The sequence below is a fragment of the Aquarana catesbeiana genome, linkage group LG12, assembly GCF_042186555.1.
Source record: "Aquarana catesbeiana isolate 2022-GZ linkage group LG12, ASM4218655v1, whole genome shotgun sequence".
Classification (NCBI taxonomy): domain Eukaryota; kingdom Metazoa; phylum Chordata; class Amphibia; order Anura; family Ranidae; genus Aquarana; species Aquarana catesbeiana.
The window spans coordinates 191,786,593-191,811,939 of NC_133335.1; the positions used below are offsets into that span (position 1 = coordinate 191,786,593).

At 42.4% G+C, this 25,347-nt stretch overlaps 1 protein-coding gene across 1 annotated transcript in view; it reads left to right on the top strand.

The window, feature by feature from the left end:
- The window catches only part of ZNF341 (zinc finger protein 341), a 61,822-nt gene that overhangs the window by 14,853 nt on the left and 21,622 nt on the right, over window positions 1-25,347 (top strand). The window contains exons 4-9 of the mRNA XM_073606354.1: window positions 8,426-8,575; window positions 10,781-11,014; window positions 14,359-14,554; window positions 17,926-18,010; window positions 23,493-23,689; window positions 23,784-23,977. Coding sequence (XP_073462455.1) covers window positions 8,426-8,575; window positions 10,781-11,014; window positions 14,359-14,554; window positions 17,926-18,010; window positions 23,493-23,689; window positions 23,784-23,977 — 1,056 coding nt within the window. The remainder of the gene's footprint in view (window positions 1-8,425; window positions 8,576-10,780; window positions 11,015-14,358; window positions 14,555-17,925; window positions 18,011-23,492; window positions 23,690-23,783; window positions 23,978-25,347) is intronic.

The window sequence follows — 25,347 nt, forward strand, 5'->3', positions numbered from 1 at the left end:
AGGGGTACTCGGGAGGACATAAAGAAAATGCCTCTCATGCAGCCGACTGCATTTGGTTGGGGATGTGAATGGGGGAAGTACGGGCGCTGCAGAAGTGGTGGGTTCCCAATTAGGATTTGCGAATGCAGCAGGAAGGGCATTATGGGCACGACGGGCCTGTGTTCGTCTTTTTGGTGGCAGCGGGACACTACTTGTGCTTGCCACCTCACCAGCTTGAACTGCACTTATGGGACTCGCCACGTCACCAAGTGTTACTGCAGTGCTGGTTTGACTACGACCAGGGTGTACTAGGCCGCTGGTGCTTGCCAGTTCACAGAAACGCTACCAAAAAAACTGTTAGCGATCGCAGGGATCAGGCCTGACTCTGCGAACGCTGCAGTTATGCGTTTAGTGTTTTGTAAGTGTCAGTGATCGATCGATACTGCACTTGGGTGGGCTGGGCCGGGCAGGGGCAAAACGCAGGTGCTAGCAGGTATCTGGGCTGATCCCGCTAACACTGCGTTTTTGGAAACCCTAAACTGCTGGGGACGCTAGTATAGATCTGATCGGATCAGATATCGATCCGATCAGATACTATACCACTAAGGGAGGTGTACGGTGCGTGCGTGGGTGTTAGCGGTACTGGCGCTAACCTGACGCTGCCTGGGGCTGGTGCTTACCAGTTCACCAAAATGCTACCAAAAAAACTGTTAGCAATCGCAGGGATCAGGCCTGACTCTACGAACGCTGCAGTTATGCGTTTAGTGTTTTGTAAGTGACAGTGATCGATCGATACTGCACTTGGGTGGGCTGGGCTGGGAGGAGGGGGCAAAATGCAGGTGCTAGCAGATATCTGGGCTGATCCCGCTAACACTGCGTTTTTGGGAACCCTAAACTGCTGGGGACGCTAGTATAGATCTGATCGGATCAGATATTGATGCGTTCAGATACTATACCACTAAGGGAGGCGTATGCTGCGTGGGTGGGTGTTAGCGGTACTGGCGCTAATCTGACGCTGCCTGGGGCGACGCATATCACCGCCGGGCGATCAGGGGGCTAAACCTTTATTCGGTTATAAACGGCGGGTGCCCTGACACTATAAAAAATAAACGAACTAACCAGCGTCACCCGTAACGGTTATACGGTGATCAGTGGTGAAAGGGTTAACTAGGGGGCAATCAAGGGGTTAAAACATTTATTAGGTAGTATATGGGGGTCCCTGACGCTATAAAACGCTGACGGCGAACCTAAATATTTACCTCACTAACTAGTGTCACCAGTGACACTAATACAGCGATCAGAAAAATGATCGCTTAGCGACACTGGCGACAGGGGGTGATCAAGGGGTTAAAACTTTATTAGGGGGGGTAAGGGGGGTACCCTAGACCTACAGGGGGCTAACAGTAACTGTCCTAACACAGTAACTGTCACAAACTGACACCATGCAGTAATCAGAAAAAAAAAAAAAACTGCTTGGTGTCAGTGTGACAGGGGGGGGGGAGGGGTGATTGGGGGGTGATCGGGGGGCGATCGGGGGGGGATTGGGGGTGTAAAGTATGCCTGGCATGTTCTACTGTAAGTGTATGTGTTGTGCAACTCACATTGATGTCTTCTCTCCTCGGTGCCGGAACGGAAACTGCCGAGCCGAGGAGAGATGACATCACATCCTCTGCCTGTGTGTACTACACACAGGCAGGGGAGGATTCTCATTGGCTGGGAGCGATCGCGAGGGGGGGGCCACGATCGGATGGCCTCCCCCTCATCTCTGATCGCTGCCAGACCAACGGCGAGCGCCTCAGGCACCGGGGGGGATGTCCGATTGGACCCCCCGCCCGCGGGAAGGCAATCACGTACCAGGTACGTGATTTTGCCTGCCCGTGCCATTCTGCTGACGTATATCAGTGTGAGGCGGTCGTCAAGTGGTTAATCTGCAGTTGTTCCGGCAACACTTCTTGATCGCTACAAGATGTCCTCACTTTTCTGGAGTTAAATGATGGCCAGTGTAATTCATCCCACTTCCTATGATACCAGGCTCTCATGGAGCCTGAGTATGGTGAATATCTTGAGTATAATGCCGCGTACACACGAGCGGACTTTACGGCAGACTTTGCCCGGCGGACTTTTCGACGGACTTTACGACAGACTTTCTGAATGAACGGACTTGCCTACACACAATCCACCAAAGTCCGTCGAATTCGTACGTGATGACGTACGACCGGACTAAAACAAGGAAGTTCATAGCCAGTAGCCAATAGCTGCCCTAGCGTGGCTTTTTGTCCGTCGAACTAGCATACAGACGAGCGGACTTTTCGACCGGACTCGAGTCCGACGGAAAGATTTAAAACATGTTTCAAATCTAAGTCCGTCCAACTTTTGAGCAAACAAAGTCCGCTGGAGCCCACACACGATCAAATTGTCCGACGAAATCCAGTCCGCCGGGCAAAGTCCGCTCGTGTGTACGCGGCATAAGAGTAATGCATCACAGCAAGCAACCTCCACAGCTGTGTGTGTCCTCACTGCACATGCGCCAGCTGCGCTGCGCATTGTTAATGGGCGGGCAATCTGTGATGTGTCCCAGAAGATTGCAGGGAGGGAGGGGGGAGAGGTGAACTTCCTTCGGGCGCCAGGGGAGGAAGTGGGAGCTGGGTGCCTGTAAAAACAGGGTACCCGCTCCCCCCCCAAAAAAAAATGACATGCCAAATGTGGCGTGTCAGGGGGTCACCAGTACTTAAAGCAGAAGTTCAATTTTTAGGGTGGAACTCCGCTTTAGCCCAGGTTCACACTGAGCTGCGGGAATGAAGCCAATTTCACTCCCGCACGTCGGTCCCGATTTCAGCCGCGATTTCAGAGACATCTGTGCAGGTTTCTGCAGAGATGTCAATGTAAATCACAGCCTGAAATCGCAAAAAGTAGAAAGAAACTACTTTTTGAAATCGGTGCCATTGACGGCAATTGCCGCCGATTTGACATGCGATTTGACATGTCAAATCGCATGTCAAAACGCTCCAGTGTGAACCAGGGCTCAAGAAGATTTCTTAAATGCTCACCAAAAACATAGATCCCAATACATCCTTGGGTCAAATCAAGGATAATACCAGTGGCCTCCAGGTGTCGCTCACTTTCTCCAGCATCCACTATTTGAAATTTTTCCCTTTCAATTTCCCTCATAGAAAAAAGTAAACGAAACATCACAGCACAATAATGTAAAAAATAGTTGCATGGTAGCCCATCTGTGTCTAACTTCAGCTTGTCCAATTAAGCTTTGACAAACAAACCTGGAAGCTGATTGGTTTCTATGCAGAGTTGCACTAGATTTTGCACTCTCCAGTTTTAGTAAATACCCCCCATTGCGTTGCTCTGAGAACCTTTTTGGGGTGTAAAGGTTATTCCAGCTGCTGGGAAAATTCTTTTTGGATGGATTTGGGGAATATCTCAAGCACTGATTTTGCACCTGATTTGTATTAAGATGCCACATGCAATCTAACAAAGCTCTGGGGTCTACAATAGGACACCTGGGGTTGACGGTTTTTGGGAATGTATTAATAAGCTCTGGAAGGTTTTAACCCCTTCATGACCAGAGCATTTTTTTTGCTATTCAGCACTTCGCTACTTCAGCTGGCAATTGCGTATGCTGGCCATACACTATACGAAAAACTGTCCGAAATTCGGTCATTTAGACCATTCGTTCATTTTTCGGCCAGTTAATGGGCACAAAATCGATAATCATTGGGACGTTTTTGAGCCGAAAAAACGAAGGACAAGTTTGGAAATTTACTGCCGAATGAATGATAAATTGAAAGGTTAATGTGTTTCTCGTCCGAACTGTCCGCACTAGGTAAATCTAAAAAAAACAAACAAAAAATGCATTGATTTATGTCCACTGAACGATTTATCAGTCATTACATGATGGCATTATCGTTTGTGCTCACGGCCAAGTGTTCGTTTTTCGAAAATGGGTTCAGCCGATTATTCGTATACTGTATGGCCAGCATTAGTCATGCAACACTGTACCCAAACTAAGTTTATATATTTTTTTTTCACACGAATAGAGCTTTCTTTTGGTGGTATTTGATCAGCACTGGGTTATTTTAAATTTTTTATTATATAAACAAAAAAAGACTGAAAATTTGGGTGAAAAAAAACCCCAATATTTTTTACTTTCTGCTATAAAATATATCCAATAAAAAAAATGTTAAAAAAATCACATTTTTTTATAAATTTTATGCCAAAATGTAGTCTGCTACATGTCTTTGGTAAAAAAAAAAAAAAAGTGATGTCACGGCGGGAGAGGTGACTGGAGTGGAGAGAGGTGACTGGAGACATACAACCACCTTGCATGGAGACCGATTTCTCATGAGGTTCCGGGATATTCTGGGTTCCAACCACAGAGGATTCCTAAGACTCCATCCTGGTTGTCAGCTGACAACATAAGCCTGTTTGACTCACAGAACGTATGTGTATGTGTATGAGTTCATACCATCCGGTAAGCTTACATCTACCTCTATATTGGATATATTGGATGCCTATGCGGTGATCAGGACCTCCAATCTATTCACTATACACTGTGGACCTTCAATCACCCATTGCACATTGTGGTTTTCTAAGAACTTCACATTTATTTATTCATTTATTTTTTTTTTTTGGCACAAACTTTTTTATCTAGTTTCTAGTCACTTATATGATACATATCACATGTGGTAATTTTATAATTTTTGGACATTTTTTGAGTCACTATGGTTTGTAGATTTACCTAATTTGTTTTACTAAGATTTTGTGATTCACTTTTTTAAGTTAATGGTTGGGTTGTGTTAATCAACCCAAACACTTTAGCGCTACACGTATACACTTCGGTTAAAAAAAACCCAATAAGTGTTTAATAATTTTTTTATTGAAAATGTATACTTTATTTTGCATTAAAATATACAAAAAACAAATACTTCAGCGGGGTACATTCCACTCTCTATTGCGATGCAGCACATAAATACACTACATGACAATACAGTTTCAAGCATACAATAAATTACATTCATCCTGCGGTATAATGCCTAACGTGTTGTGCAGAGTAATAATACCCTGAAACATTCATCATGCATGACGCCGCATTACCCCGAAGGCATTTTGCTAAAAACATGTTACTAAATACATATTACTTAAGCGAGTCATGCAACGTTTCAAACAAATTATATTTTAACAGGCAACGGATGTGATGGGGGTGGGGATGGGGAAGAGGGATAGTATATATACACTGCAATTTTTTTTTTATACTTGTAATGGCAGTGATCACCGACTTATAGTGGGACTGTGATAGTGCGGCGGACAATCTGACACTAACTGACACTGCGTGGTAACTGAGTACCTGACATCACCAGTGACAATAATACAGTGATTAGTGCTAATGCTATACACCAGTGATGGCAAACATTGGCACCCCAGATGTTTTGGAACTACATTCCCCATGATGTTCAACTACACTGCATGTATGAGCATCATGGGAAATATAGAGAAATAATGTGCGTTGCGCTAGAGTAAACCAAATCGATATATGTACACCTAAGTGTAAATTTAAGCTAATTATGTGTCAATTGAATAAACAGAAAACGCATGTGACAAATTCATATAAAACAGCATTATAGTGCAATAAATCCAAAGTGCATACATAGATATGAAAGTGCCCAGTGCTCAATATAGATATCATATAGTCCTGTTAAACAATCCTATGAGGTAAGTAGAAAAAATCCTAGAAATAAATGCCAAAACAAGTGTATATAGCAGTGTCCATGTATAGTGTCATCCAGCATGCTCATCCAATACTAGGTGCTGCAAAACCATGCTTTCAGGTGCCGATCTCCAGCCTGGTTCAATGCAGCTCCACCTCATAAACAAGAAAAAACTCAATAGTGTAATAACGTAAGGAATATTTATTTATAAAACTCCCCACAATGGGGTACTCACATTACACCGGTGCGTGAGTGCATCGCTCTATATCAAGCTTCCAAAGTAATTAAAACTGCCGGTATGGCGTGTGGTATGGTATGCGTCTCTCACGATCGGACTCCGTGCTGCTCACTCCGTCCTGGCATTGTATCTCTCTCTTTCATTTGAGAAGGCATTAAAAGGCATGTAAGTAAAATCAAATATCGCAGAGCCCGTCCCGACCGGTTTCGTCTCAATAAGACATCATCTGGGGTTATACCTTTCTTGTCACTGTTCTGAACAAACTTTTAGTTTGTTCCAAAACATCTGGTGTGGCAAGGTTCGCCATCACTGCTATACACGGTCACATTACTAATGACACTGGCTGAGAAGGGGTTAAAGTTGTTGTAAAGGGGTTGTAAAGACAGAAGGTTTTTTTGTCTTAACCATTTCCCGACCGCCGCACGACTATGTACGTCCTAAGTTTGAACGGGGATATCGTTGTTATGGCAGCAGCTAGCTGCCATAACCCCGGTATCCCTGTTTTCGTGCGGCGGCCGGCTTTCAGATAAAAGTGGTCCCTGCGGCGGATTCGCCGCGAGATCACTTTTATCGGTGGCAGGAGAGGGGCCTCCCGCCACGATCCGGTACGATCGCGTCCTGTGCCGTGGTGTGTCTGGAGACGAGTGAGGCCAAGATGGCGCTCACTCGTCTCCATGACACTGCTGGGCGGAAGCGACGTCAAAACATCACTTCCGTCCACGCCTCTTAAAGGCATATTTTTTCAAATGTCATTTTTCTAAATGACTTTTTTTTTTTTTTATTGCATTTTAGTGTAAATATGAGATCTGAGGTCTTTTTGACCCCAGATCTCATATTTAAGAGGTCCTGCCATGCTTTTTTCTATTACAAGGGATGTTTACATTCCTTGTAATAGGAATAAAAGTGACACTTTTTTTTTTTTAAACAGTGTAAAAATAAATAAAATATTGTAAAATAAATAATAATAAAAAAAAAAAAAAATTTTAAAACCCCCCTGTCCCGACGAGCTTGCGCGCAGAAGCGAACGCATACGCCAGTAGCGCCCGCATATGAAAACGGTGGTCAAACCACACATGTGAGGTATCGCCGCGACCGGTAGAGCGAGAGCAATAATTCTAGCCCTAGACCTCCTCTGTACCGCAAAATATGCAACCTGTAGAATTTTTTTTATACGTCGCCTATGGAGATTTTTGAGGGTAAAAGTTTGACGCCATTCCACGAGGGGGCGCAATTTTCAAGCATGACATGTTGGGTATCAATTTACTTGGCGTAACATTATATTTCACAATATAAAAAAAAAATGGGATAACTTTACTGTTGTTTTATTTTTTTATTCAAAAAAGTGAATTTTTTCCAAAAAAAGTGCGCTTATAAGACCGCTGCGCAAATACGGTGCAAAAAAAAGTATTGCAATGACCGCCATTGTATTCTCTAGGGTGTTAGAAGAAAAACCATATATAATGTTTGGGGGTTCTAAGTAATTTTCTAGCAGAAAAACCTGTTTTAAACATGTAAACACCTAAAATCCAAAACGAGGCTGGTCCTTAAGTGGTTAATGTATTCTATGCATTAAGATAAAAAGCCTTCTGTGTGCAGCAGCCCCCTAATACTTTCTTGAACCCCATCCTGATCCAGCGATGTTGCACGAGCATCTCAGCTGTCCGGGACTCTCCCTCCTCATTGGCTGAGACAGCAGTGGGCGCCATTGGCTCCCACTGCTGTCAATCAAGGTCAGTGAGCAAATAAAAAGAGAGAGAGGGGGCGGGGCCGGCTCGGGTGGCCTTATAGCAAGCTGCTTGCTGTGGGGGCACTTTGCAGGAGGGAGGGGCTAGGAGCTCCAAAGAGGGACCTGAGAAGAGGAGGATCGAGACTGCTCTGTGCAAAACCACTGCACAGAGCAGGTAAGTATGACATGTTTGTTATTTTTAAACAAACAATAAAACAAGGCTTTAATGTCTAGGGGCAATTAAAGGGTTAAACTGTGTGCCTAACAATGTGTAATGTGTGCTGCTTTTACTAATAGATGTGCCTGTGTTTTCTCCCTGCTTCGCAGGGAGAAAACACAGCCACGTCGCTGCTCTGTGTACAGAGCCCTGTGTTGTTAGTAAACACAGGGCTCTGTACTGTGATTCGCTAAGCTGATCAGTAGGTTCTGGTCATAAATCATTGGCCAGGACTTGCTAACTGACTTCCGTTGTAGCGAACGACAGCATACTTGGGGCAGCGGGCAAATGCTGAATAGCGTACATGTATGTGATCCAGCATAGCGGGGCCACCCTGCCGCAGTAAAAAGGCGGTGGGCCGAAAATGGTTATGAGACTGTACCCATAAGCCCTTCCCACATATTATATTTGTCTGTAGTTCACTGTATAGGTATGGATTGGAATAATGACTAAAAAATGTGCGATCACAGAAAACACTTGACAAATGTGTGTCAATAAATAGAAAACACAGTAGTTCTAAGGCTGGACTTTATTTTTTTTCCCTACAGATCTCCACGTACATCGCCGTCCCCCCCTCACCGCTCATTCAGACTCTGGTACAGGGTAATGTCTTGGTGAATGATGAGGTCCTGCTGTCCGCAATGTCCGCCCTTACCTCACTGGACCAGCCGATGCCTCCTGCCCCTGCTCCTGTACAGGTAACAGCATGTGCATCAGTCCTGACCACTACAGTGTCTGTGTTGCCTATAACAACCAATCAGACTCCAGCTGTTATTTTTGTAGTGTATATTAGAGGATCAAAGCAAGGATAACATGTAATTTACTATGTCACAAAAATATCACATTGGCTAATTTATAAAACGAGTTTCAAGCAGTGGAATGTCTTCCAGGTTTATATCAGATCATGTCATATTTTAACACACCATAAAAATGAATGCAAAAGTAAATTCGCAAGGTTTATCACAAAGGTTATCCCTCCTTAAAGTGGAGTTCCACGCAAAAGTGGAGGCTCTGCTTATCTGCCTCCCCCCCCCTCCCTCCGGTGCCACATTTGGCACCTTTCGGGGGGCGGCCACGACGAGATCACTCGGAAGTTCGGCCCCCCTCCTCCTTCCCCCACCGCTGGGCCATTCAGAAAACGCAGCGCACTTCGCGCATGCGCAGTAGGGAACCGACTGTGTAGACTTCACTGCCGGTTTCCCACAGAAGCAATGGTGGGGCCAGCACCCGAGAGCCGTTAGAAAAATCGGCTAGAGTGCTGGCACTGTGGGATCCCTAGACAAGTAAGTGTCCCAATATTAAAAGTCAGTAGCTACAGTATTTCTATTTTTTCAGTATTATTATTATTATTATTATTATTCAGTATTATTATTATTATTATTATTATTTTTACAGTATTTATTTTTTTTCTGAAGGAGGCTGGACCTCCTCTTTAAGGCTGCATTCACACATGGGCATTTTGAATAGGACAGAATTGCCGCGATTTCAAAACGCCCAGGTGTGAATGACAAATCACGACGCACATTTCAGATGGCATTCATTTGAATGGCACCTAAAAACGCGGTGCGGTTCTACCGTGGTTGTCAAACGATAAATCACCCTGCAATCGCGGCAGATCACATGAAGCATGTCGCCTAAAAGAAGCTGCTGAACTTTTTTTGGTTGACAAGCGTCACGTGACATGGTTTGCGGCGATAGCAGCGCAATTTGTTGCGCCAGAACCGCACCACGTTTTTAGGTGCCATTCATAGAAATGGCATCTGAAATGTGCGAGTTGTCATTCACACCTTTGAAATCTCGGGCAGAATCAGGGCGATGAATGCGGCTCAAGAATTTTTGGTACCGCTGTATGGTCAATAAACGGCGAAGAGGTGATTATGCATTTCTCGAGTGCGTTTATAAATGGCGCTGTAGAAAACAGAGGTAGCCAGTGCTCCCATGAATGGCTGTGATTGTAGCTATCATTGTATAGCTCAGATCACAGTCCGGATGTATGGAGCCAAGCTGAGTGTCTCTGTACCTTGTGATCACTGTGAACCAATTACAGCCATCACAAGAACAAACACTAATGCCATGTACATACGGTCGGATTTTCCGATGGAAAGTGTTGGATGTGAGCTTGTTAGCTGAAAGTCCGACCGTGTGTATGCTCCATCGAACATTTGTTGTCGGACTTTCCGGCTAGCAGGTTCTCAAATTTTCCGCCAACAAAGCTTCGTTGTCAGAATTTCCGATCGTGTGTACACAAGTCCGTCACACAAAAGTTCACGCATGCTCGGAATCAAGCAGAAGGAGCCGCACTGGCTATTGAACCTCCTTTTTCTTGTCTCGTCGTACATCTTGTACGTCACTACGTTCGTAATTCTTGGCCAACATTTGTGTGACCGTGTGTATGCAAGACAAGTTGGAGCCAACACCCTTCGAACAAAAATCCACGGTTTTGTTGTCGGAAAGTCCGATCGTGTGTACGCGGCATTATGGTGTTTACAAATGTCCAGCTCATTCACAGTCACGATGTATGGAGCCAAGCTGAGTGTCTCTGTACCTTGTGATCACTGTGAACCAATCACAGCCACCACAAGAACAAACACTAATAGTGTTTACAAATGTCCAGCTCATTCACAGTGGAGGAAGTTCCCCTTACTCCATTGTGAATGGGCTGAATGTTAGCAAATACAACAGAAGGGGGATCAGCAGTTTAAAGGTGGGGAGTCTTAAAATGTCAGTGACCACCAATGATAATCTGGCCAGAGTTCAGCTTTAACGTTTTGTCATGAATACATTTATTTTGTTCCCTGTGTGTGATTTTGTTTTATCATTTGGGCAAGCTTTTTTTTAATTCATCTCCTTTTAATTGTTATTTTGGCCAAGAAGGACCTTATTTCCCCTTGTTAATTTTACAGAGCCATCTGAGTATGCACTCTGGGGGCACCTACCTCCACACCCCGTCTTTGCATCCACGGCCTCCCCACCCACCACTGTCTGCACCAGGGCAGAGCCTCATGGGGGTTCCCGTCCAAGCTAACAGCGGCAGCTGCAGCACCGTAGTTCAGGTCTACAGCTCACCTATCAGCATGCCAGGGAACACCGGGATGGAGATCCATGGACTCGGCATGGCACCCTACACCCAGATAGAGGTAAATGTACATGTCTACAGCTCTCCTAATATACTCAGATTGTCTTTTGATGGCTTTCTCTGGCAAAGCATAAGTCTGTAAATTAGAGCTGCATGATTAATCGTTAAAAAATCGCAATCTCGATTCGACCCCCCCCCACACGATCTTAATCCAGAATTTCCACAATTCATGTAAAAAGTGCAGAGCAGTTCATCTGCTCAGAGCTGTAAAAAAAAACAAAAAAACAGCTGGCAATGTTTATCAACAATATTGTTCAGCACTGAAAGAGACAGATAAAAAGAAGGCTCGATTCACACAGGGGCAACACGACTTCAGCGCGACTTTGCAAGGCGACTTCAACGCGACTTTAAGCAAATTACAACGCGACTTCAAGTCGCCTCCAGGACAGGCGACTTTGGCTGTGGCCAATCACAGAATAATCAGCTCTCTGGGAGGGAGGGGTTTGCCTGGGCAAACTAATTTTTTTTCCCTGTAAAGTCGCTTCAATATAGATGGAGATCCGACTTGGAGGCGACTTCCATTAAATTCTATGGGTACAGGTCACCTACAAGTCGGATCCAAGTAGTACAAGTAGTACGCTCTGAAGTCAGAGCGACTTCAGTAGTGTCAATTAAGACGCTCTCATTCACTGTAGAGCAAAGCTCACAATAAAGCGACTTGGGGTGCCTTGAGGGCTTACAAGTCGGATCCCAAGTCGTCCTAGTGTGAACCGACCCGAAACATTGTATTTTTCTGCTTATCTATTTACAGATCAAAGGAATGAACTTCGGTCTGCAAATTTAGTCACTTTAAAGCAACCTTGTCAAGTAAAAAAATACATTTTTTTAATTAAATTGTTGCTCTGTTTAAGCTACTTAATCTACTCTAATCCGCCTTATTAACTCCTTATTCCCCTTCTCCATACAATTATTTTCCTTATTTTTTTTTAAATTGACTTCTATTTTATAAACTATTAATAACAGAGGTGCACCCAAATTTCGGCGATGAAAAAGGGGCGGTCTGTCCTGGGTGCCACTCATTGTGGGGGTGTCATCCTGGTGCACACCAGTCAGAGTCCTCCTTTCTCCTCCTCCTTGTGTGTGTCATGCAGAGCGGCGATCTCCCGCTGTGTTACGGAGATTTAATCTGAAATGTTTGGCAGCCGCTGTAACAAAGTCCCGCCTCCTAGACCGGCTCCTGTGATAGACAGCACACTTTTCATCACAGGGGACAAAATGTCTAAAAGACCCTGGATACCTGTACTCCACTGAATGTAATTCAATGCAGATTTCATTGCAATATACATTTTTTCCTGGCCGTGCTAGCCGGGGACACTGATGGGCGGACTCGGAAGTGATGTCAACCATGTCCCTTTCTGGGTCAGCAACAAGGAAGGGAGGATAGCAGTAGTGTGTGCACTCTGCTTCCTCCCCTCTACCCAGTGGCACCCGCTATGTTGGTCCCGGTCCCACAGATGGCATGACCTAGCAGCAAAAAGGTTAAAGCCTTTTGGAAGCATTCACACCTTGATGTCTTGCTTTGCTGCGTTAACGTGCATGCAATATTGTGTTGGCAGCAAAACATCCAAACAATCAGACATCTACAATTATTTTGCAAAGCGGAACACAATGACGTCTGGTAGTACATGACTTAATGCTTTTAGGTGCCATTGATAATGAATGGTACCGCAATGTTGCTCTGCTTTGTGTCTTTTAACCACTGAAGGACCAGATGATTTGCCCCCTTAATGACCAGGCCATTTTTTGCGATTCGGCACTACGTCGCTTTAACTGACAGTTGAGCGGTCGTGCAACGATGTACCCAAAAAAATTGATGTCCTTTTTTTCCCACAAATAGATCCTTCTTTTGGTGGTATTTGATCACCTCTGCGGTTTTTATTTTTTGCGCTATAAACAAAAAAAGACCAACAATTTTGAAAAAATAACTATATTTTTACTTTTTGCTATAAATAAAACACAAATTTCTTCATCAGTTTAGGCAAATATATTCCTCTACATATTTTTGGTAAAAAAAAAAAATCACAATAAGCGTATATTGATTAGTTTGTGCAAAAGTTATAGCGTCTACAAAATAGGGAATAGATTTATGGCATTTTTATTATTTTTTTAAATTTTTTACTAGTAATGGTAGTGATCAGCAATTTTTAGCGACATTGCGGCGAAGAGATTGGACACTTTTGACAATTTTTTGGAACCATTGACATTTATACATTCGATCAGAGCTAAAAATAGCCACTGATTACTGTATAAATGTCACTGTCAGGGAAGGGAATAACACTAGGGGACGATCAAGGGGTTAAATGTGTTCCCTAGGGAAGTGTTTCTAACTGTGGGAGGAGTTTACTGACAGGGAATACAGAGAGATTGCTGTTCCTGATTACTAGGAACAGCAGATCTCTCTCTACTTCCCTGACAGAACAAGGATCTGTCTGTTTACATTGACAGATCCCTGTTCTGTCTCTCTCAGGAGCGATCGCAGGTCGCCGGCGGACATAGCGGCCGTCCGCCACGCGCAATGGCTTCAACATCACATGACCCCTATACCCCTTTAAGCGGCCGCTGTACAGTTATGGCGATTTTTGCAGGGGAGCCAACCTGCCGCCATATAACGACAGTGGCTGGTCGGCAAGTAGTTAAGGTCACTTTGCAGTAAAGCAAGGAAAAATTCAAAACTTCTGTAGTGTATTATTTATGCTTTATTAAACAAAATGCTGCACATACAACTGTAGGAAAACAATATAAGATAAACAAAGTATTACAAAATATGCATACAATATACACATGCACAAGCTATCTATCCTCCCCAGCAAATGAGCATGGAACAATGTATGCAATAGGAATAGGGATACACCAAACAATTACTTGACTTGGATTCTTCCTGGTGAACATAGAGTTTTCTTCCTTCTACCCAGGATCTTTTCCAAAACAGCTCCTTATTTTTCAGAGTCCTCCAAAACGAGTTCTTTGTCTTCAGCACATGACTGAGTTCAAGTCCTTTGTTCCCTTCCGTTACTTCCTGCCACCATCACTTCCTGTTGCATGAGCTCCATGAACCAGTCAAACAAGTTCATTAGCATATGAACTGGGGTAGCCTAACTTCTAAAATCAATCTTTAGAGGGTGTTTGACAGTGAGAAGTGTTTGACGCCTCCTCACTTTTAACCCCAAAAAAACCTGTTGATGCAGCTCAGCCGCAAATGTAAACAAGGCTTAATACCACACTGACACTTTGCAAATTTGAATTGAATCATCTTATCAATAAGCTATAATTGGATTGTATTGTAGACTTTGGGAGCAGGAGTGGTATTAGCGACAGAAGGATTATTATGACTTCTTGTATTGGCAGGTTCCAAGTCAGTGCGTTGAAAGCACAGTTTATAACACTCCCCCGGTATACAGCCCCGGGAAACAGGGTCTCAAGTCAAAAACCACAAGTAGCTGCTCACCCTGTACTGACTTGAGTGGGAGCAACATGGGGAGTGTGGAGGCCACTGTCCCTAACAAGACTCGCCGGCCGAAATCTGACAACAGCAGCCCAAACGGTAAGGATATTAAGCCTTGCGCAGTTTTTGCACGCATATAAAAAATAATTTTAGGCCTGAAGATTAGTTAAAACCCTCAAACATTACATTTTTTTGGAGGGTGGGATGGTTAAGTGCTTAAGCGTAACTTTCATTTTTTTTTTCCAGCTAACTTTATTTTTATCACATAGGGTCCATTAGTCCAAAAGTCCATTAACTTGTTCTACTTCTGTACTTCAGAACATTAGGGAAGGGCTGATAATACTTGAGATAACATTGCAGAGAGCACAGGGCAGCACTGGATTTTCTGACAGCGTCAACCTATTGAACAGGTATAGCAAAATGCCTTTAATGGTTTATTTAACCAACCAGAGGGAAACAAATAAGAGTAACTCCACTTTTGTTGAGAAAAAAACATACCCCTCTGGGTGATCTATGTACATTGCAAGGATTTTAATAAACTTTGTTGCCAATTCCTACCTTTTGTTATTCTGAAGAAATAGCTGTTTGTTTGTCTGTGTCCATGTACAGAGTGAATCTGTATGGGATTGATTTTATCATTATCACTCAGATGCTGCACCTGCAGGGTTCTGATGAGGAAAGTGGCAGGGTCTGCATCCCTTTTAGATGTGTTTTCCCTTTGGGGGCATCTCACTTGTTGCAGGGGATACCCAAAATCTGACTTGTATCTCAGTGCAGACTTCTGAGAAAATCGGTAGGCCAATCAAATAAGCAGGAAATATTATTATTATTATTATACAGGATTTATATAGCGCCAACAGTTTGCGCAGCGCTTTACAACATGGGGGCAGACAGTACAGTTGCAATACAATTCAATACAGGAGGGATCAGAGGGCCCTGCTCGTTAGAGCTTACAATCTAGGATTACTGGGATGCGTTCTGTACACCATCTGTTTATAGATCGCCTCCAGGTTGCCATATGGCATTACATTTTACAGAAAATGAAGTGGAAATGACATTTTTAATAACATTCAATCACAATATGACTTGTGCTGTAATCGTATATGCTATATTATTATTTTTTTTTTTTCCCCTACGAAAGTGGAGTTACCCTTTAAGTGAGATTGCATACTCCGCTCCCCTGCTCCAGGATCCCAGAGGATGAGGATGCTATAGACTGAGGGTCCTGCACTTGGAAGGAATGGTGCAGAATTACTGGCTGTGCAGAATTACCATTCATAATGCCACAATTACTTTATAAAGTGTATATATATAAATTTAAAAATTAGAGTTATTTGTCCAGGAAAACTGCTTGAACATTCATTCTGTGCAAATGGGGCTAAATCAAATGTTACTAGGCTATTTTCTCTCCAGGTCTGATGTTCTTCTTTTAAAAGAATAGCATGAATCAGGAAAATACTGCATTATGGAAACCAGATGGAGGATATTATCATATTCAAATAAGATGTTAGCTTCATCTAGTGGCCATTATGTGGTATTTTCCTGATTCATGATGTTCCTATGAATGAAAAACATCCAACCTGGAGAGAAAATAGCCTAGAAATATTTAATTTGCAGGCATTTGCACAGAGCAAATGTGCCTTCGTGTCAATCTGTTAAAAAAAAAAAAAAAAAAAAACTCTGCGCAAATGCCTGCAAATTAAATATTTCTAGGCTATTTTCTCTCCAGGTTGGATGTTTTTCATTCATAGGAACATCATGAATCAGGAAAATACCACATAATGGCCACTAGATGAAGCTAACATCTTAATTTAATATGATAATATCCTCCATCTAGTGGCCATAATGCAGTATTTTCCTGATTTATGCTATTCTTATGAATGAAAAACATCCAACCTAGAGAGAAAATAGCATAGAAATATTTAATTTGCAGGCATTTGCACAGAGCAAATGTGCCTTTGCGTCTTTTTTTTTTAAAACAGACTAACTATGTGACATGCAGTTTTGCAGGATAAATAGCTGTAAGAATATTTTTTTTATAAATACTCCTCTATGGGGTCAATTCACTAAGAGTTAAATAATGGGCAAAAAAAATTGGGTAAAATAATGCTTGCAGTAAATCAGTTTTGAAAGTGCAATTCACTAAGAATTTTGCGTTAAATAACAAATGCGGTATTTGTTTGATTTAGCGGTAATTACTGCATTATTTAAAGCGGTAATTTATTGTATTGAGCTGAGGGATAAGGAGCGGGCCGGGTAGCAGGCCGCCGCGTCCTTACCAACGAATGACTTATCAGCTGAATGTAAAAAAAAAAAAACATGCCGACAATTAAAAATGTTGAAAAGAAAAACAGCGTGGGTTCCCCCCCCAGTCCATACCAGGCCCTTCGAGTCTGGTATGGATTTTAAGGGGAACCCCACGCTATAATTAAAAAAAAAAAGGCGTGGGGCCCCCCAAATCCATACCAGACCCTTATCTGAGCATGCAGCCCGGCAGGTCAGGAAAGAGGGGGGGCCAGCATGCGCCCCCCCCCTCCTGAACTATACCAGGCCACATGCCCTCAACATGGAGCGGTGGGTGGTGCTTTGAGGCAGGGGGGAATCTGCCGCCCCCACCCAAAATACGTTGTCCCCTAGCCGGTGGTTGTGGGTGTCTGCAGGCAGGGGGCTTATAGGGATCTGGAAGCCCCCTTTAACATGCCCCCCCCCCATATGAATGAGTATGGGTTACATAGTACCCCTACCCATTCACCAAAAATTGTCAAAAGTTATAAAAACACAGAGACAGGTTTGGACAGTTCCTTTAATTAAAAAATAAAAAAAGTAGTATCCCCTGATGTAAATCCATCGTCAATCACGTTGCCCGCCGCACCCAAACAAAGCAAAAAACCACTCCCGCCTTCCATAAGGCTGACCGCTTACTGTAGGTTCCGCCATTTGAGTTCTTTTAGCAGTAGGCGGTCAGCCTTCATGGACAGTGGGAGCGTTTTTTTAAATTTTATTTTTCGGGTGCGGCAGGCGTTGTGATTGGCGATGGATTTACATCGGGGGAACCGCTGACAGCTGATGAGTCATCCGTTGTCAAGGACGCGGTGGCCCGCTTCCCGGCCCGCTTCTTAGAAACCAGCTACTTGTCAAAAAAAAATGTTTTTTGACAAATACTGCATGTGATACCGCCAGCAAAACCCTGGTGGTAAATATCGCATGTTTTTTTTTTACTCTCTGGCCCATTTGTGAATTGGACCTTTTAAAACGATATTTACCGGCACATTTTTTATTTTGCGGTAAATACAGCATGATCGTTTTTTTTCTTTTTGTGAATTGGACTTTATTTAGCGCATAACGGTAAATGTTAGTGAATTGACCCATTTGAATGAACATATACTTTCAAAATTAGCTTATGTAGGTGACTCTGTCTAGGATTTTATAATCGTGTCATTCTGGAGTTCATTCTGGCTTCCCTTATTTAGGAAAATTGAAAACCCCCAAGTTGAAGTGTACTTTCTGCGATAAAGCCTTTGGGAAGAACTTTGACCTTCAGCAGCACATTCGGAGGTGAGCAGCTTTCTGATCGTCATTATCGCATCTCAGTTCAAATCAGTCAGTATTGTTGGATGATGGATAAACCACATGGGCGATCATGGGCTTTGGTGACCTATTGAGGCTTATATGGTTATATGGCAGAGATGACAGTCATACATCACTGTGCATAGCTGCCGATCACTGAGTGGGTTTACCATTGTAGTCAGCCAGATAAAAGCTAATTGATTGCTATGGGTTTCTGCAGACCATTGCCCTGGTTTAAAGACTCCTTGTTAACCATTTTGATAGAACGGTTTGATCGGACTTTACTGGTACCAGTGAAGGACATTTACAACATCATTATAAATATTGTCTTTATTACAAAAAATATTTTAAAAAATCTAATTGAGATCCTATTCTAAGAAGAACATAGCTATTAATCATATCTATATCATATGATTAATAGTTACATAGTAGGTGAGGATGAAAAAAAAAAACAAGTCCATCAAGTCCAACCTATGTGTGATTATGTGTCAGTATTACATTGTATATCCCTGTATGTTGTGGTCATTCAGGTGCTTATCTAATAGTTTTTTGAAACTATCGATGCTCCCCGCTGAGACCACCGCCTGTGGAAGGGAATTCCACATCCTTCCTGCTCTCACAGTAAAGAACCCTCTACGTAGTTTAAGGTTAAACCCCTTCTTCTAATTTCAATGAGTGGCCACGTGTCTTGTTAAACTCCCTTCTGTGAAAAATTGTGGGGTCACCAGTTTGGTATTTATAAATTGAAATCATATCCCCTCTCAAGCATCTCTTCTCCAGAGAGAATAAGTTCAGTGCTCGCAACCTTTCCTCATAACTAATAACCTCCAGACCCTTTATTAGCTTAGTTGCCCTTCTTTGTACTCGCTCCATTTCCAGTACATCCTTCCTGAGGACTGGTGCCTAGAACTGGACAGCATACTCTAGGTGCGACTGGACCAGAGTCTTGTAGAGCGGGAGAATTATCGTTTTATTTCTGTAGTTGATCCCCTTTTCAATGCATGCCAATATTCTGTTTGCTTTGTTAGCAGCAGCTGGGCATTGCAATAGCTATGTTCTTCTTTGGCTAGGATCTCTATTTACAGTCAAAGGAATCGAGGTCCTGAGGAAGCAAAGATGTGAAACACGTCGACCTCCTGACTTCGTAGATATAGAGATATATTGTTTTGTTTTTTTAATAAGAAAAGAGATATATTGTTTAATACCATCTTGATCATATTGATCAGAGCCAATCCCTTTTGGTTTTATTTGTAAATGTGTAAAGATTTTTAAAAATAATTTTTGTAATAAAGATAATATTTATAATTATGTTGTAAATGTCCTTCACGGGTACCGGTAAAGTCCGATCAAACCGTTCTATCAAAATCTTCTATAATCTAGGGATGAGGTACCCACTTAGCCCATCAGTCTTTATATCCTTGTTAACCATATTCAACTTTTAAAAGTGATGGTAAAACAAAGTACTTGCTGTCATTTGTAACCCAAAACAATGGGGCTCGAATGCCCCCAATCCTGGGTCAGCCTGTGAGCAGACTGCTGCAAACTCTTGTAGACTTCAACAAAATGGTAGCTCTGATGTGAATGAAATGAGTAAAAGAAGGCTTCAACTCCTGTTCTCCACCTGTAGAGAATGCCTCTGACGTGTTTTGCCCTTTTGAAACGCGTCGGATGAGTTCTCTACAGGTGGAGAACAGAAGCTGAAGCCATCTTTTACTCATTTCATTCACATCTTTGCAACAAGGAGTCAGTGTCTGTGCGCAGACGGCAACCATTTTGTTGAAGTCTACTTGCTGTCATTGTTAAAAGGTGCAAGGCCTTTCTTTGTGTTCCCATCTGAACCCGGACTTCCTTTCTATAGTGATATGCCCATCTTCAGGTTAATGCAATGACAGGGCTTTTTGGATATTGGGCTATCTCTTGATATATAGACATCTGAGTTGTACCTCGGAATTTTGTGTAAATGTTTTCCAACAATCCCTAATGCTTGGTTTTGGATAGAGTGAGGAAGGCATGGAATCCCTGTTAGGTTTTTATTGTGCAACATTATGAGCAGTGAGAGTGCGACACCCATAGGTTATAGTGTCCAAGATTTTTTTTAAAATATATATATATATATATATATATATATATATATATATATATATATATATATATATATATATATATTTTAGATATTTAGTAGAATAAAAATCCAACGTATTTCGGGGTTAGAACGTTCACCCTTCATCAGGGCTTGGATCTTATAACACCTAACATTTGGCTGGACTCGACTGGGTTACAATAATAATTGTGATATCTATGTGGTAAGATCTTAACCAGAAGCAGCTTTTTGCAATGTGCAGATTGTTATTCCGTTGAGTTTAGGTGATTTAAGGGCCAAGCCCTGATGGAGTCAAAGTGTTTGAACCCCCTGAAATGTGTTCTTTATAGGGCTGCAACTAACGATTATTTTCATAATCGATTAGTTGGCCGATTATTGTTTCGATTAATCAATTAATAACCTTAAAGGAAAGTGTGGTGTATAATTTAGTTAATATGTAAAGTTTTTAAAAAAGGCAATTTATTCCTAAATATCTCTATGCAGTGGTAAATATAAATAACCAACTATATAGTTAGAGAGCAAAATCTCTAATCCACTCTGAGAATAACAGACAGAAGAGATATATTGTATATACTATTAGAGGAGATATACTGTATATACTATTAGCGGAGATATACTGTATATACTATTAGAAGAGATATACTGTATTTACTATTAGAAGAGATATACTGTATATACTATTAGAAGAGATATACTGTATGTAGTATTAGAGGAGATATACCGTATATACTATTAGAAGAGATATATCGTATATACTATTAGAGGAGATATACTGTATATGCTATTAGAAGAGATATACTGTATATACTATTAGAGGATATATACTGTATATAATATTAGAGGAGATATACTGTATATAATATTAGAGGAGATATACTGTATATACTATTAGAGGTTGAATCTGGTAAATATCATCAGACTCGGATCTTTTTTAAAGAAAAAAGACTGTTAAAGACTGTTTTGCAGATTTTCAAACAGAACTAACTAATAACTAATATATTATATGCTGGCCATACAAAAACAATGTCTTCCTTCAAAAAAAAAATGTAATTTTAAGAACGTTCGTTTGATTTTCGAATCGTTAGTGGGGTCAAATCGAAGTTTGTTTTCAACCACAGTGACGGGAAAATTTAGAAAACTTCTTGGTCAAAGAAATTTTCAGACAGTGTATGTTGTTTTCGTTCAGAAATTACGTTCATTTTAAAACAGAAATGTTGAAAGCAAGTGAAAATTTTCAAACAACATTCTTTCATTCAGCGAATGTACAAAGATTTTTCATATGAATATTCTCATCTGAAAATTGATCGGTGTGGCCAGCATAAGGCTCGGTACACACCTATGCAGTTTGCTTTTGATCTGTTTCTACACTGCTTTTTGCTGTGCGTTAAGTATAGTATAGAGAGCCCCAATAGAAAGGTAAAGAAAACTTCTGCCTTTAGAACCACTCACTTCCTGCCCGGGACTACATGTCCCATGAGGCATTGCTCCTCATACATTCACAAGTTCTCAGGCACTTACTGATATGTATGGAAGATGTACTGAGCTGTATGTGTGCTGCACTGTATTTCCTGATATATAAACAAAGAATGCATTCTGTATGCAGGCCAACTAATCGGCTAACCGATTAATCGATTATGAAAATTGTAATCGATTAATTTCATAATCGATTAGTTGTCGATGAATCGATTAGTTGTTTCAGCCCTAGTTCTTTATTCTACTGGAAATATAATACAATACCATCTTGGACTCCTCAGCCTATGGGTATGGTGCTCCCTTTACTGTTTATAGCGTTGGACTTTGCTCAGGAACCACCCGTGGTCCAACCCATGCTGGAAAAGGTACACCGTTATAAAGTCTTGCCCGTTTTGCTCCACCACCACACAGACTGCACGCTCACCTCAGGGTACCACTTATACAAATATATAGGTCTAAAGTGCTTGATCCAATAATGCTGGGATCTCTTCCACCCAAATAGGATGTCTTGTACCCAGAGGTCTAGTATGCAGGTCCCTTTAAGGATCTCGTTTTGAGGCCAGTGGCTGGGGGGGCCATACTCATACATAGAAAAGATCACTAATAGTGACACACATTTATTAAAATAATTAAAAGCCAACAGATAATGCACTCACATAAGATAAGAGTTGATAATACTCAGCCCAGTGGCGGTGCGTCCATAAAGTGCGCAGGAGTGCTGCCCCCTATCTCCAGGCACCGCTCTATCACCATAGATAGATTCATGCATTGCATGAATCTATCTATGGTCGCCGCTCACACCCCCTATTCAGGTGCCCGGCGCCTGAAAATGGGCCGGACACCTGAATAGGGGGTGTCAGCGGCGACCACAGATAGATTCATGAATTACAGCGGTGGGGGTGTTTTTTGGAAGCACCTGATTAGATCCATAGACTCTAATAGATGCCCAAAAAGGTGAACAGCGGGAGCAATGCTGTGCGTTCGCTGTTCTCTCAGCTGTGTTTTAGCAAAGCAAAGGAATTTGCTTTGCTAACACTGAACTGCCTCTCAGCCAATCAGGTGCTCGGGTCTGTTACCTGTCACCTGATTGGCTGAAAGGTCAGGTGCTGTGATTGGACGCCTGATAGAGAGGACGGAAGAAGACATCGAGGAGCATGCAGGACACCGCCGCTGAACTGCGAGACAGGTAAGTGCCGGGCGATGCACACTGGCAGCATTTGATGGGGTACAGTAGCAGCAATTGATGGGCACACTGGCAGCATTTGATGGGGCACAGTAGCAGCAATTGATGGGCACACTGGCAGCATTTGATGGGGCACAGTAGCAGCAACTGATGGGCACACTGGCAGCATTTGATGGGGCACAGTAGCAGCAACTGATGGGCACACTGGCAGCATTTGATGGGGCACAGTAGCAGCAATTGATGGGTACAGTGGCTGCACTTGATGGGCACAGTGGCTGCGCTTGATGGGCACATTGGCTGCGCTTGATGAGCATAGTGGCTGCATTTGATGGCACAGTGCCTGCGTTTGATGGCACAGTGGCGGCAATTGATGGGCATAGTAGTTGCGTTTTATGGGCACAGTGGCTGCAATTGATTTTTTTTTTTTTTGTCAGTTTGTTTGCGCCCCCCCAAAAAAATTTTGAGCACCAGCCGCCACTGACTCAGCCATAGCATGTAAAATATACACAGGATCTTTTACACCCTACTTCTGGTTTTCGGAAGTTATGTCACCTGGCTCCGCTCGATTTGTTGCATCACAGATCACGTGGCATCTTCAGGGCTAAGCTAGGAGCTTAGAAGTTTTCTTGTGGTTCAAGAAACTATTTATTACATGAATGTTTTAACTTGGTATAAGTAACTTTTTGCTCACATAAATACTTCTTTTCTTGAAGTCATACGGGAGAGAAGCCATTTCAGTGCATTGTATGTGGACGAGCGTTTGCACAGAAGTCCAACGTTAAGAAGCACATGCAGACCCACAAAGTCTGGCCAAAAGTTCCAAGTACAGCCGGCTCACAGGGATCCATGACATTACAGGTGGTACCACTCAACACCTCGCAGTCAGAGGAAGAGTCTGCGGAGAATGGAGGTAGGTATCTGTCACACTGTATAGGAATAGCAGAATATTGTATGGTGTCGTCTTTCTCACAGAGAAATTTGGTTGACACTATGCTTGTATTTAGCTGTCTCCAACCAGGTCCCGGTAGAAAATGCCCCATCGCAGGACTTGGACACAGTCCAAGGTGGGTCATGTGATGGGACAGAAGCCAAGCAAGTGGTCGTTATTGACAGCTCCTATCACTGTCAGTTCTGTCCCAGCAAGTTTACCAGCTACTTCCAGCTCAAATCACATATGACACAACATAAACAGGAGCAGGTAGGTCCCAAAATGTCATCATCACTATTTCCGGAGTTTGACTGGGGACAGGTTTGACCGGTTTCTCTAGCTGTCCCTTTTAAGGGAGATTTGCCCTCTCTGTTTGTCTTGATGACCATTGTCAATGGGACAGAAAGTGGTAGAAAATAGACATGTGCGATTCGTTTTTGTTACGAAACGATATTCAGATGAAATTTTCGTTCATTAGAGATTTGGCTGCATCCAAATCTCCAAATCACAATAATAATAAATTTCTACAAATCCGATATTAACCACTTGACTTCTGGAAGATTTACCTCCCTTCATGACCAGGCCATTTTTTTTTTTTTTTTGCGTTACGGCACTGCGTTACTTTAAATGACAATTGCACGGTCATGCAACGCTGTACCCAAATAAAATGTATGTTATTTTTTTTTCACACAAATAGAGCTTTCTTTTGGTGGTATTTGATCACCTTTGCGTTTTTTAATTTTGTTGCGTTATAAACAAAAAAAGGCAACAATTTAAAAAAAAAAAACTATTTCTTACTTTCTGCTATAAAACATATTCAATAAAAATTTTAAAAAAATTTAATTTCTTCATAAATTTAGGCCAATATGTATTCTGCTACATGTTTTTGGTAAAAAAAAAAACAATAATATTGATTGGTATATGCGAACGTTATAGTGTCTTCAAACTATGGTATACCGTATATACTCGAGTATAAGTCGAATTTTTCAGCAAATTTTTTTGTGCTGAAAGTGCCCCCCTTGACTTATACTCGAGTCAAGCACTTTTCTGCAGCAAAAAAATTCATTTTCCGAACCGACTTTGTCAAGCACTTTTCTGCAGCAGAGAATGACATTTTCCGAACCGATTTTGGGGCCCCGTATCTCAGGGCCACTTGGTGCTAGGAACCCCAAATTTCGTGTACAAACCCAGTGGAACTGGTACCATAACATATCCAAAGCTGGGGTTCCTAGCACCAAGTGGCCCTGAGATACGGGGCCCCAAAATCGGTTCGGAAAATGTCATTCTCTGCTGCAGAAAAGTGCTTGACATTTTCTGAACTGATTTTTGCCCTGTATCTCAGGTGCTAGAAACCCCAACTTTGGAAATTTTATGGTGCTAGTTCCACTGGGTTTGCACACCAAATTTGGGGTTCTTAGCACTAAGTGGCCCTGAGATACGGGGCCCCAAATTTGGTCAACTGTGTCCATCTGCAGCAATGTCATTTCGGGACCCTTTGGGTTCAGAGACCCCAAATTTTGGCTGCAGCTAGGGGGCATCTAGGAACCCTTAACTACCGAGTTTGAAGTTCAGGGGACCTATGGCTGCAAATGGGCACAGTGAGGCTGCAAATGGGCATTGTTGACCCTCTTTTCCACTTA